At 33.2% G+C, this 14064-nt stretch overlaps 2 protein-coding genes across 4 annotated transcripts; one reads left to right on the top strand and one right to left on the bottom strand.

Moving 5' to 3' along the window:
• Positions 1-247: 247 nt before the first annotated feature.
• On the bottom strand, positions 248-1079 carry roh (reduction of Rh1). Of its 2 annotated transcripts, none has more exons than XM_069038063.1 (3): positions 969-1079; positions 467-652; positions 248-415 (listed from the first exon to the last, which is right to left on the bottom strand). In XM_069038063.1, the coding sequence occupies exons 2-3, from the start codon at positions 636-638 to the stop codon at positions 348-350; spliced, it is 240 nt and encodes a 79-aa protein (XP_068894164.1). In that variant the 5' UTR covers positions 639-652; positions 969-1079; the 3' UTR covers positions 248-347. The 2 variants fall into 2 exon arrangements, with proteins under 2 accessions (XP_068894164.1, XP_068894165.1); XM_069038064.1 differs by lacking the exon at positions 969-1079 and adding an exon at positions 717-864.
• A 302-nt stretch (positions 1080-1381) lies between these two features.
• pug (pug C-1-tetrahydrofolate synthase, cytoplasmic) lies at positions 1382-13880 on the top strand. 2 transcript variants are annotated; one of them, XM_069038035.1, is made up of 13 exons: positions 1382-1508; positions 5278-5350; positions 5404-5602; positions 5980-6116; positions 6169-6403; positions 6670-6781; positions 11344-11569; positions 11624-11797; positions 11850-11986; positions 12038-12370; positions 12424-13105; positions 13157-13595; positions 13646-13880. In XM_069038035.1, exons 1-13 carry the CDS (start codon positions 1397-1399, stop codon positions 13733-13735), a joined length of 2949 nt encoding a protein of 982 aa, XP_068894136.1. In that variant the 5' UTR covers positions 1382-1396; the 3' UTR covers positions 13736-13880. The 2 variants fall into 2 exon arrangements, with proteins under 2 accessions (XP_068894136.1, XP_068894137.1); XM_069038036.1 differs by lacking the exon at positions 1382-1508 and adding an exon at positions 3089-3232.
• Positions 13881-14064: the final 184 nt, after the last annotated feature.

Below are 14064 nucleotides of genomic sequence, written 5' to 3'. Positions count from 1 at the left end.
AAATAATTTTATTAAAAGACAAATCATGTATGCAACTCTTCTTACAAAATGTCTTTCTACTTATGCAACTTTTAATACAATTTGAATACTTCTGGGCATTTCTTCACACCTGCCCATTTAACGTTTCATGGACTTTTTGTAATTCTATAAAAAAAATGTGTTTCAAAATGTTCGTTCACTTTTTTTATTTAATAAAAAGTTAAATAGCTCCCTTCAATTTAGGATAAGAATTGGGTAAAAAAAAACATTTTTATTTTCTAGTATAATGCCGTTTCTAAATGTTAAACAATGTATGATGTTATGTATAACATAAAAAGTGCGTCTAATACGACTATCTCCAGAATTCCTTAGTGGTGCCCGGCAGCTTCTTTACGACGGATTTCAGCCCACTTTGCAACGTTTTCAGGTGAGTTTGCTAAAACAACACACATTAATACAAATATTACAACATTACTTTCTTACTTACCTAATTTACTAATTGAATTGAAGACAGGTATACACAGGACAACAGCAATAGGGTAATATCTCCACATCCAATTGTTCTTAATGTAAAACTTAAATGGAAACTGCGCAATTTTTGCAGTAAATGTGTATGGATATTTCATGGGCCTCGAAGGCTTTGCGATTCTGTCTGCCATTGCGTGAAACTCACCTAAAAATAAGATTTTCAATTCTAGGTTAGCTCTGAAGAGACCTCATTTTAAATATAAACGGACCACATCCACAATTTGTTCTAAAGTCCTTTTAAAACTATTTTAAGTCGTATGAGTTTCATGGTTTTGGAAATACGAAAGAACTACACTGAGAATGATGGTTTATGTAATCACTGTCACGACGTTGATCAGGCGGGTTGTATTTTATGAAGAGGTCGATAATGGAAACTTTTATATCAACAAAAGTCCATAACAAATTACGGTTAATATCATGAGAACATTTTTTACTCCTTATAAAACCTTTTAAATAATTACCTTAACACTACGATTGCAAAAACGTCAAATTTTTCCTTCACTTTTGATTGCTCTTGACAGTGACAGTTCACTCTATTCGTCTATTCACTCTCCACATTTACCAACCTTATAAATAAAAAATAATAAAATAAATTATGCATTTTAAAAACTCATTGCTATTTTTCGGATTCATTTTATAAAATCATTTGTAAAGTTTATAATTCTATTTATGGACATAATTTTGGAAAAACATTTTTTTTTGTGATATTATATATAAAAATCGATTACCAACATTGATTCAAGAAAATTACTAGATCTTGTCACAAAAAAGGCGCGAAATAGATATTTTAATAACCTAAATAAAATAAAATAAATGTTTGTCTTTCATTATTAAGTTGTATTTTTAGATAAGTATTTGTAAAGTTTATATTTCATTTCAAGCCTTAAACATGTATTTCATATTTTATGATACAGTGATTAAAATTATTCTAAAAATTATAGAAATATTAACGGTTCGCTTACAGACAGTGAAAAGGACGATTATAAAAAAGAAAAATAATGGTAAGTTGCTAAGTTGTAAATCATGATTCATGATATTATTATTATTTATGGCCACCACTGACCCTGCAATTGATCGTCGTTAGGTACTCATTATTAATAAAAGCCATAATTTATCTTATTTTACTAACATCCAACGAAAACTAGCGCCATTAGTAAGTCGTTTAAATATTCAACTTCAACCTAACTTTTAGGAAATAACTAACGCGATGGTGCTAAAAGAATAATGTAAAAAAAAAATTGTTTCACAGTCTAGCACTCGTTTACAAATCTATTATTCTTTTTATATTTTTTCACACTATCGTTTCATCGTTTTTTAAAAATGCACACGTGAATACATACCTAATACAATACATTTTAATTTCAACACTAATTTATTGTTTGAACATTTTTTATTACAAAAAAAAATTGACCGCACTTATTTTACCTACAAACGTACCAAGTTTTTAAAAGTTTGATTAATTCAATATTGTTTTGCATTATCAAAATGTTAAAATTAGCAAATTAAATTCTTTTACTTTTTCTATTGCATACAATTTCACGGTGAAGTAAATTGAATAAAAAAGCCCGAATAATGAAAGAATGTGGAAATACAGTCTCCAGTATTGTTTATGTGGATATAATGTCAGAGAATAATGTAGAAAGGATAAGAACATGTGAGTTTTCTTAATTAAATCTTTTGAATAAAAAATTTGCCACTGTTATCAGCTGTCCACCTTTCGTATTGTTGGTTGCATACTCATTAGCATTATTGTTGATAATTAATCCATTTTGAATATATCTGTGTTTACAATGTATGTATATCGGCACATGCCGTGTAAAATTTATCAATTGGAAAGGACAGTGTGTGTCTGTTGTGGAAATATGCTACTGTACAATACATAATGTTACCTATATTATATAGATGTGACTAATTGGTTGCCTAAAAACAAGAACTTCTAAAAGGTGTACCTAATTGAAAACAAAACAAAAAATATCATAAACAACATAAATAACTGTCCAGCACTAGGTAGTTACACTTTAAAAAATGATGAAAACTCCAAGTGTCAGATGCGAACTGCCACATTTACACATCCAAAAAAGCCAGCAAATATTGACGTGATGTTAAACTATGTATATTATTGTTATACATAAATATGAAGTCAAGAATCATAAAAAATTACAACTATTGAAATCAATTAAGTCACAAAAAATAAAGATACAAAAATATTGCAACCATACATAGACTCTTGATGGCAATACAATACTCAATACATCACGATATTTGGAGATAATTTTTGTAGATTCTTACTTGATTTGTGTATTTAGGATAAGTATGTAAAGATGATTAAACGTACAAAGGTTTGACTTTAATAAGAAACTTAATCAACTTAGTATGATATTACTTAGGGCCTTTTATATGTTATATGTTATTATTTTTTTAGGATATCTTCGTTTGAATAGAACAAAATTTGTTTGGCATGTTAGTGCAATGTATAGAACACAACATTCTTATTATCTAGACTCAATATGTACATACTTCGCCCTGATTTTTCAAAAGCAATAGTATTTACTTTAAAATGTCCAGAAGGATCGCGTTGGCTAGTGGTAACAGGGACAGTCTTTTAACATTCATACGTCTGTCAAGTTTTGTGAAGTTGTTGAAGTTTGACGGAGATGTGGATTTGCAAATTAATAGTTCCAGATGAATGTGTCAAGGATAATGCTGGTCTCCAACAGACTAATGGGTGAGCAAAAATAAGTTCCCTCACGTACATTTATTCAAATGTGGTACAAAACCAGTGTTTAGTCTAAATTCCATACTTTATAAATTTTGACATCGGTGGCTCACACAAATCTAAAATGAGCGACTAGGTACATTGAAAAAAACGACTACAAAAATGTGCGAACGTTATGGCTGTACTGGAAAAATGAAAAAATGGCGAAGGAAATAAACACTTGATGAAAGTAGCAGTTTTTTAAGAGAAATTTTCGCTACCAAAACAAAATATTCGCTTCTAGATACTACTCAGCATTAACAATGGTCAGCTTGAACGTTTCGATTAAGAATAGCAAGGAGGTCTTCACTTCAAAATTCATGGGGACTTTTGCCGATTCCGAGCCCGATGCCGCTAAGCCATAAAACGACCGAAGCGCTGACAGATTCCAGTGCGTCCAAAACATTTCATGAATAATTAATTATAAGCAGAAACATTAATATTTTTAAGAATAATTTTTACAACACCAATTTTCGACAAACTATTCAACTTTTTGGATTTCCTGCTCTAAAGTACCCTTACCTGGCATCTTCCAAACATCATGTTTTCTCACTCTTACGCCAGCACACAGCTTTCAGAACGAGGATGGCCAATTTGTTAACATGAGCCGAACGCAAGTACCTATCTTCCCAACAAAAGACATTTGCATGTGCGTGTGTTAAGCGGTGATTATTATTGATTTATGACAACCCGGGTTTACGACTTACCGGCATCGAACTCAGAAACGGAGTTTTATTTAGTTATTCATACTATGGCTTTTTGGCTACAAGAAAATGCGTCTCACATTATACCATTTAGGGCCGGTTTCACCAACGTGAGTTAAATTTAACTACAGATTAAAATAGACGTAAACATTGTTACAACAATAGGTAACTAAAGTAACGAAGCATTTTAACCTACAGTTAACGTTAACTGGCGTTGGTGAAATCGGCCCTATCTACTGCAACTCGTATTTAATGGATAATGAAGAGTTTCGTAATTTTTTTGGATAGAAATTTTTGATGGCATTTCATTCAATCTAAATTATAGTTTTATTTATATAAAAGCATTTTCATCTCCTCTCACTTTTCATAGATTTTTATATCTAATTGTTTGGAAAAATGTGTTTATGATTTTCAACTTTGTTTTCGACATTATTACCCTATTACGTAATAAAAAAATGAAAACTGTTTTGATGAAATATTTGTTTACGTAATTCATATCACATCATGTGAGGAATAAATTATCTTTGTAATAAAAAGACGTCTAACGGTTACTTAATTATAAAATATTTATCATTTAGTCAAATAATACATTAATTATAAATTAGTGCTATTTTGAAATTATTGCTGAACAATAAAAAATTATCAATGTTATTCAAAAATGGATATCGACTTTTATTAGTATCTATACATAGGTATGTGACCAGCTATCTTCAGATAACACTACGTTACCTCGTCTTTGTTTCGTAAATATGTAGTACAGGACTAATTAAAAATAATAATAATATGATCTTATTAGCGGTTAGGTATTAATAATTATGACGTTATTAGAGTACTTCACCGAAATTATTAAAAAAATTTTCATTACATTTCATCAATCTGTCTAATTTATCAATATGACTATGATGAGTTTTATTCTTTCTACCAACATTTTAATTAATTTATTTTTTCACTGGAAGCAGAAATGCCTTATAATCGATGCGAATTAGAAACCTAATAATAGTTTTAGAACTACATACATAGTTAGTACCTATCTAAGCAAGGTGCAAAAAGAAGTGAGAGAGTATGAATATTTTCTGTGGCAGTAGTATACTCATATGTTAAAGTACCTGTCATTATGCGATCGTTGGGTATTTTTTTTAACAGATGTAATAACTGAAAAATATGTTATTAACTACACGTAGTCGTAATATTTCCTCGTATTTCATAAGCGTTATTACCAAGTCATGATAACTTCTAACCTTTCTGCCATGTTGCTTCCATTATCTCGTTATTTTTCGAAATAACTTTCAGTTCATCCCGAGTTGTTGTTAGTTTCAGAGTGGCTGTCGAGGATGGCGTCGACAACGCCGAAAGCAACAGTGCTGCGTGGCACAGCCATAGCTAAGTAATGGTCCCGAATTAAATCGATGAATTATTATCTTACCATTCTTGTCTTAGAGATATTACAGCACAACTCACCAAAGAAGTTGCCATACTTAGGACACAGTTGCCAAATTTTCAGCCTGGCTTGGCTATCGTGCAAGTCGGCGGTCGCGAAGATTCAAATGTATACATTAGGGCCAAGATTAAGTCTGCTTCGGAAATTGGTATAAGAACGGAACATGTGAAAATGCCGAGATCGACGACGGAAGCTGAGGTATTGTCAAACATGCAAGAAAAGTGGCATGCGAGTGGCACTTGGCCAAAGAAATGTAGCGTCAAAGAATTTAACACAAATTTTGAGATTTTTTTATTTGATTAAACAAACAGATACCTATAATAAATATAAAATTAACTCGAAGAATAGAAGGACTAAGGATAAGAACTTTGGATAATAAAGTTATAAAGTGAATAAAGACTTGAAACCGTACAGTACAACTCAGAGAAGAATTTCAAAAAAGATTATTTTTAAAATATCATTCTTTGACCAAATTGCAGAATACTTTTTTTTATACTAACAGAATTTTTTACTATTTGCGAATTATTGAACAAAACAAAATGAAACAAAATCTTGTCAATAACATATCGTTCTAGCTTCTTTTGAGACTGGACAAGCTTAACGAAGACCATAAGATCCATGGTATTATCGTACAAATGCCCCTTGACTGCATTAACAAAATCGATTCTCACTTAATCACAGATACAGTATCTCCAGATAAAGATGTTGACGGGTAGGGAAACCTTTTTTTTTTGTTTTATTGTACTAACTTGAGAAAACCACAGGTTGAACACGATAAACGAGGGACGTACAGCTGTGGGAGATTTCACATCTTTTATTCCTTGCACTCCTTTTGGTGTCATTGAACTTATCAAACAGTCAGGTGCTAGATTAGCAGGGGCTGAAGTGGTTGTTTTGGGGAGAAGCAAAATCGTTGGTACTCCTGTTGCGGAATTGTTGAAATGGAATCATGCAACCGTTACCATATGCCATTCAAAAACCAAAGATTTGAAGGAGAAGGTAACTACAACTTTAATATATTTTTAGATTGATTTCGGTCTATCAATCAAACCTATTTTGGAGTTTTTAAAGTTTTCGGATTGCATCGTTAATAATTCTTCGTGTTGACAATAATTTTAATCGAATGCTGACAACTTGTTGGTAATCGTTCTTGAAAATTTTCTTTCATTCTTTATCAATATTATCTTGTCAGAGTGATGTCGTAATTTCAATAAAATTATCGTGTCGTAAAATATTTTAATTGCAAAACATTGACGTATTTGTAGTGTCTAAGGGCAGATATCCTGGTGGTAGCAGTAGGAAAACCAGAGTTGGTTAAAGGAAGTTGGGTTAAACCTGGTGCTGTGGTCATCGACTGCGGTATAAACGCAATACCAGGTAAGTTGTATTTGTTGAGATAAATTATTATTATTGGCAGAAAATAATTTCTTTTTGAAAAATTAAAATTAATCTTCGAAAGAAATGTCGATTGTAAAATCGTGAGTGCTGTAAAGTTTTCTTTTCATTTTTTGTTTTTTGAACGGCAAGTGTTCTATTACACAATCTAGAACATCTTGAATGGCATTAATTGTCACTATGTTCTCTTTGTCAAACTTTATTGATGAAATGAAACGTAATAGTAGTTTGACGAGTTTGTGTGCAAATTGGGCCTTTTTTGGCACGCGTGAGCCATTTTAATACGCGAGTGAAACGAGCGTTTTAAAGACTCACGAGTGCCAAAAAAGGCCCAATTTACACACGAGCGAGTTAAATACAACGTTTTTTGGTTCGACGAGCCCTTTAAAAGCTCCAAATCATTTAAAATGTTTAAAATTAGCTTGACGTTTCGTTTTGACAAGTTGTGACATTTATCAAAATCCGTTCACATAGGAGAAAATTCTCAAATTCTGACAGTGTCGAACCAAAAAGGTATATGTTGGAATTATATTAATTATTCAAAGAAATTATTCTTACTTTATTGGAATGTGATATTGTGCCCATGATTCAGAAAACTTTAACATTTTTATTATTGACATTTTCTTTACATTGGACAGAATCAAGCTTAGAAAAATTGACCTGACTCGACCATTGTGACAATACTACAAAATTTTAATATGACATTGACGATCAAAATTTATTGTTCGCGACTGCACTTACCTTTGCTTCCTTGCTTTTGAAATAGAGTAACTCATTTTACAACTTTAGAATTTAAGCTTGCAATAAAAAAGAAAATATGTATGTACTTATAAATCAAGTATTTTTCTAAATTTATTTCACCGTTAAAAAGAGATTGTTTTTACGATGTCGATAACTGGAATGGTCTAGTTTTTCTTGTCACCAGGTACATATTATAACTAGATAGGAATTAATTAATTTTCAATTAACACATTCCATTTTTATAACAGCGATAAGGATATAAGAAGCATTAAATTACGCGAAAGTTTCAGTTACCTACCTATAGCACTACATATAGAACAGAATATGATAGAATAGCTATTCTAATTCATAAATTATTATATTTTATTGTGTAAGCGATGTTTATTGCAGATTTTTCGCTTTATTAATAATTGCCAAAAGTCTTTGAAATTTGTATACCTACATTTTATTTACTCTTTTTTACATAAATATATGTAAATCGTTGTCTTTTTTTTGTAACATTTAAAATGGATGTTGATGAAAGTTGACAAAATGAAAATATTTGAGGGTCCCAATCACTAGACTAGAGAAACAGCTGAAAGCATAAATCTTCGTGACCTTCACAAGTGCAAATTGTTTAGGTAAAAGTGAAGTTCTAATTACCCCGTGGAATTGTATTTAATCTTACGGTGTTGCTTTAAATTACTCATTTGCATTCGTATTTTGTGTCACCGGTGCATACAGAACGAAATGGATCCACAAAACAAGTTGAATAATTCAGAGTCTGATTCCGATGGTATGTTTTGTGTGGTTTTTATTTTGTTTTTTATTTACTGATTTTGTAAATAACATATGCCGACGTTAAGTAGAAATTGGTTGTATCCAATTGCAATTTTTTACAGAACGGTTTAAACCTTGTAAAACATCCAAATCGAATTAAAATAACCCCAACGTAGTTATCTTAACATAAATATATCGTTGAATCCGAAATTAACTGAATATTAAAAATACGCTAGAAGTTTTTTGGCGCTTTTTAAAAATTAAAATTGTATATTAGTATATTATGATACGAGTTTATAAGGAAGCCTTTAAAGCACGCGTGACGAGTTTAAGACGTCACAAGTGCTTTAAAGGCCCTTATAAACGTGTATCATACTCTATTTTTTTATTATACCTGCACTACAATCTGAAAATTATAACAAAAAAAAAAAAAAAATTGAAATACCTTTTCGGAGGTAATCTGTGTCATTAATCGTTGATATAGAAATGGTCAATTGTTGTTTCGTTGCCATGTATATTTGTTATAAATATTGTATAAATGTGTATTTATCATTGTTCAAAATGTAGGTGAATTTGTTGTTACCTAAGCAACCTTTAAAGCTTTAGCGTTTTAATGGCCCTTTTTTGCACGCATTTTAGTGTCAAAAACAGGGATGATGATTCAGATATAATAAAAAATATTTTTAATGGGTGGTATGTTATTGTAAGAATACGTTTTGAAGAATGAATCAATATTGAAAATTTTCTGAAATAACAGCCATCAAGACTTCTGTATATGTATGGTAATAAATTTTATGACATTTCATTTTAATAAAATACAATAACACAGGTAGGTAATGGTTTAAAGTTCAAATTATTTGAGTAAATAGTTTGTACTTATTGTTATATGATGATAATGAAATCAAGGCCAAACCTTTTTGTTTTTAAACTTGCATTATTTAAATAGGTACATATTGGGTTATTTTTACGCAGCGAATTTGGTAAATAATAGGTAGGTAATAATTACTAAAACTCACAAAATCAAATCGTTATTCGAAAAATGATTTACTTTTGAATAAAATTAAAAAGTTTTAATGCGTGTATTATGAACAAGCGAATGAACTTTGATTTATTGGTACATCAAGATAGGAATAGGTGTACCTAATAGTTTGTCAATTTATCAACTGTCTCAATTGTGCAAATTTACACATAAAACATTAAATACTTCTTAAATGCTAAGCACATTTTTTTCAAGTAGATATTGACGTATGGCAACTATGTACGAAAATTTATGTGGCAACTGTGTGGGTAGGGTAGAGTTGATATTTTTTTGACAGTTCATAGTCGCGCAATTTTGAAAACTGTCAAATCAATGTGTAATGATATCAAAAAAATCAAATGCACGCTTATGAAATGTCATACAAATGACAACTCTACCTCATCCACACAGTTGCCACATAAATTTTCGTACATAGTTGCCATACTTGGCCACAATCATTTTGAATTACCCAATATATCAAAGAATGTAATATCTAAAAATGTTTTTGCACTTCCGGGACTAAAGTACTAATTTGAGTGCCATATAACAGGGACTAAAGTGTCTCTTTTAGTCCCTAGAGTCATAAAGTAAAAAATTAACCTTTATAAATCTTTATTAATTGAATTAACAATAAAAGTGATATTTACATTATTACAATTATTCGTATCCCACCTCCACCCGGCGGCACGGCAATTTTGCCGGAGTACATACACTATTACGGACATCACTATCAAGTAATAGTGCAGTGCTTATCAACATAATTACCGGCGTCTCGCCTCCGCATTTTGACTTTGTTGTGTATTATGTGTATTATGTGTGTCAATGTTAAGGAACTTCCTCACGATGTGACATGAGTATAATAATATACCTTTTTGAATTTCAACTACCAATGTGTTATCTAAATCCAGAATTTTTAAATTTTTAAAAAGAGATTGCGGTACTATTCGCGTTGCTGAAATTACAAGTGGTAAAATCGAAATTTTTTCTAAACACCAAAGATTTCTTATAGCAACGGAGAGTTATAAATATTTATTAATTTTTGTGTTATATGTCTGTGTTATATTATGTGAATTTGGAACAGCTATATCTAAAAGATATGCTTGCTTTTGTTGTTTATTTAAAATTATAATGTCTGGTCTGTTATGCTTAATATGAATGTCAGTTAAAATTGTTCTATCAAAATATAACTTGTAACTGTCATTTTCCAAACAACTTTCTGGTGTATAACTATAATGTGGTTGTGTATTCTTTAATAAATTGAATTTAACAGCTAAATTCATGTGTATAATTTTAGCGAATATATCGTGACGTTTTTTATATTCGCTTTGAGCCAAGTGATATTTTACATTATTACAATTAATGAAACTAAATGGACGATTTATTTGTATTTGATGATAAGTCAACATTAGAGGAAAGTGAAGAGATGTCGTGTTCTTTTTCTTTTTCGTTTCAACACTTAAAATGATACTAGATTGAAAAATTTTGTTGAAACCGTTGTTATGACAATGTTTTTTCTATTTTGCCCCTATTTTAAATTTTAAATTAAAAAAAGGTTCAAAAGAATGCTAGGAAAATTTATTTGGCAGATATAAAGGGTTGGTAACACTGGTAACTAGACGAACAATTGCAAGTTTTGAATTTATTTAAAGTGTCGTGAAGTGCAGTGATCACCTAGCAACTACTCAGTTTAAGTCACTGCCAACATTAAAAATTTAACTAAATGTTCCTGAAATGGGTATCGAAAAGAACTCCTTTTGCAAAATAGAAAAAAAATTGCATATAAGAAAATGACCCACTTCACGCATAAGTAACTGTGCGACGTGCCTAAATACCTACCAATTTTTTGAATAAATTATAGAAAACATATTTTCTGTGATTAATTTTAATACACAGAAGTGTACTTTCATTATAACTTCATTATAACTTAATAAAATCTGCAACATTCAAGACATCATTAACAAAATGCCCTGCGCTTGTCGATATGATGAAAATAAAACAGTACATAATATTGCACCATTTATTTTAGATCCTTCAAAGAAATCTGGCCAAAGACTCGTCGGGGATGTTGCTTACGATGAGGCCAGCCAGGTAGCATCTCACATCACACCAGTTCCTGGAGGCGTTGGTCCGATGACTGTGGCCATGTTAATGAAAAATACTGTTATCAGCGCCCAAAAAGTCGCCGATCGCATGTTAAACATAAAATGGAATTTACGCCCCCTCCGATTAAAAAAACAAAAACCAGTTCCCAGGTTCTTACCAGTGTACCTTGTTTATTCGCAAATTTAAAGATAAATTCTTTTCAGCGATATCGAAATAGCGCGGGCGCACGAGCCCATAAATGTCGTCTACTTGGCAGATGAAATCGGAATCTACCATAACGAAATCATTCCGTACGGAAGCAAAAAGGCTAAAATTTCCCTGTCTATATTAGATAGATTGCAAGACCAGAGACATGCAAAATATATTATCGTTGTAGGGTAAGGTGATAGTGATCGATTCGAAACATGTAATAATTTGAGATGTTTTTAGAATAACACCTACACCGTTAGGGGAGGGTAAAACTACAACTTCAGTTGGTCTGGCTCAAGCTTTAAGCGTTCACAAAGGACTCAATGCGTTAGTGACTTTGCGACAACCATCTCAGGGTCCAACTTTCGGTGTCAAAGGTACGGTTGTATGAGGCGATTGAGTTAGTTGCTAACTTGACGTAAATGTAGGTGGCGCCGCTGGTGGTGGCTACGCTCAAGTGATTCCCATGGAAGACTTCAACCTACATCTGACAGGTGACATTCACGCCATCACGGCAGCTCATAATCTGTTAGCCGCCCAGTTGGATGCCAGAATGTTTCACGAAGCCACCCAGTCCGATGACGCTATGTTTGATCGCCTTGTTCCCACAATCAAAGGAATCAGAAAGTTCTCCGCAATACAACAGAGAAGGATTCAGAAACTCGGCATCAATAAGACTGATCCGAATCAATTAACGAAGGAGGAGAGGGCTCGATTTGCTCGATTGGATATTGACCCAAAAACTATTTCTTGGACAAGAGGTAAAATCGCATACTTTTTTGATTTCCCCTCCATTTATTTGCACCTTTTACAGTGATAGATATTAACGACAGATACCTCCGTAAAATTACCATCGGTCAGTCGCCGACAGAGAAGGGTTTGTCTCGAGAAAGCAGTTTTTCGATAACGGTTGCCAGCGAACTCATGGCCATTTTAGCTTTGGCTAAAAACATGAAGGATTTCAAAGAACGGGTCTCCAAGATCGTCGTGGCTTTTAGCAAAAAAGGAGAGCCTGTCACCGCTGACGATCTCGGAGTGACAGGAGCTATCATGGTTCTCTTGAAGGACACCCTCCAGCCCAACTTGATGCAAACCATCGAAGGCTCGCCTGTTTTGGTGCATTCTGGACCGTTCGCCAACATCGCCCACGGATGCTCTTCCGTTTTGGCCGACATAGTAGCGTCGAAACTTGCCGGCAAAGACGGATACGTCGTCACGGAGGCCGGTTTCGGTTCAGACATCGGAATGGAGAAACTCTTGGATATTAAAAGTCGCACTTCCGGGTACATCCCCGATTGTGTCGTCCTGGTGGCCACGATCAGAGCCTTAAAGATGCACGGAGGAGGACCCGCTGTGGTCCCAGGACGTCCTCTCGACCCCGTCTACACACAAGAGAATCTGGACCTGTTGAAAAAGGGGCTGCCGAACATGATCAAACACATCAACAACGCAAAGAAGTTCGGTTTGCCGGTGGTGGTCTCCATCAACTTGCACGGGTAAGATCCGATGACGTTTGCTTTAGGCACAAAGTGATTTTGTCTCTGCAGGAATGATTCTGATGCGGAACTTAAGATGGTACAGGATGCTGCTATGCAAAATGGAGCTTTGGATGCTGTCGTCAGCGACCACTATTCGGAGGGAGGATCTGGGGCCGTTAAGTTGGCAGATGCGGTCATCGCGGCTTGCAAGCGGCACAGCGATTTCAAATTTTTGTACGATTTGGACAAACCGATCGAAGAAAAGATTAAGATTATCGCTACGGAAATGTATGGTGCTGGCAAGATTGTCTACTCTCCGGGAGTAACAGACAAACTGAAGATGTACGAGAAGCTAGGCTACGGAAAATTGCCGATTTGCATGGCAAAAACACAGTTGTCTCTCACAGGGGATCCGACGATTAAAGGGGCACCGACCGGCTTTGACTTGAAGATAAACGACGTTCACATATCTGTTGGGGCAGGGTTTATTATACCGATCGTCGGAGAGGTAAACGAAAGCGTTGTCACGTTTCTTGTTTAATTATCGATTTTTTGTAGATTACAACGATGCCAGGGTTGCCAACCAGACCAGCTATATATGATTTGGACGTGAATACTGAAACTGGGAACATAGAGGGATTGTTTTAGCGATTGACATTTTATACATCAACTGATCAAAAATACACATATTTTATATGCTTTTATTAAAATTTTAGGAGTACCTATAGACCAACGGTATTGTGTTACTTGTTTTTCGATAAGAAATTAAATAAACTAATCACGTTAAATATTACTTAATCCTCTACTCTAATTAATTAAATCCTTGCTTTGGTTCACATCGTGGAAATTATTTACAAACAAATGCAAAGTAACGTGTATTCTAATGTGTGGACAGGTGGGGTCGTCGTTACTCTTGTTTCCGTTAACGTATGGCGTTACATTTCGGGAATTTGGAAGTGTAAAACGAAATAGCGAAG

The sequence above is a fragment of the Tenebrio molitor genome, chromosome 2 (assembly GCF_963966145.1).
Source record: "Tenebrio molitor chromosome 2, icTenMoli1.1, whole genome shotgun sequence".
In the NCBI taxonomy this organism is placed as follows: Eukaryota; Metazoa; Arthropoda; class Insecta; order Coleoptera; family Tenebrionidae; genus Tenebrio; species Tenebrio molitor.
The sequence above is the reverse complement of the archived record's forward strand: the minus strand, read 5'-3'. Positions and strand labels throughout refer to the sequence as shown.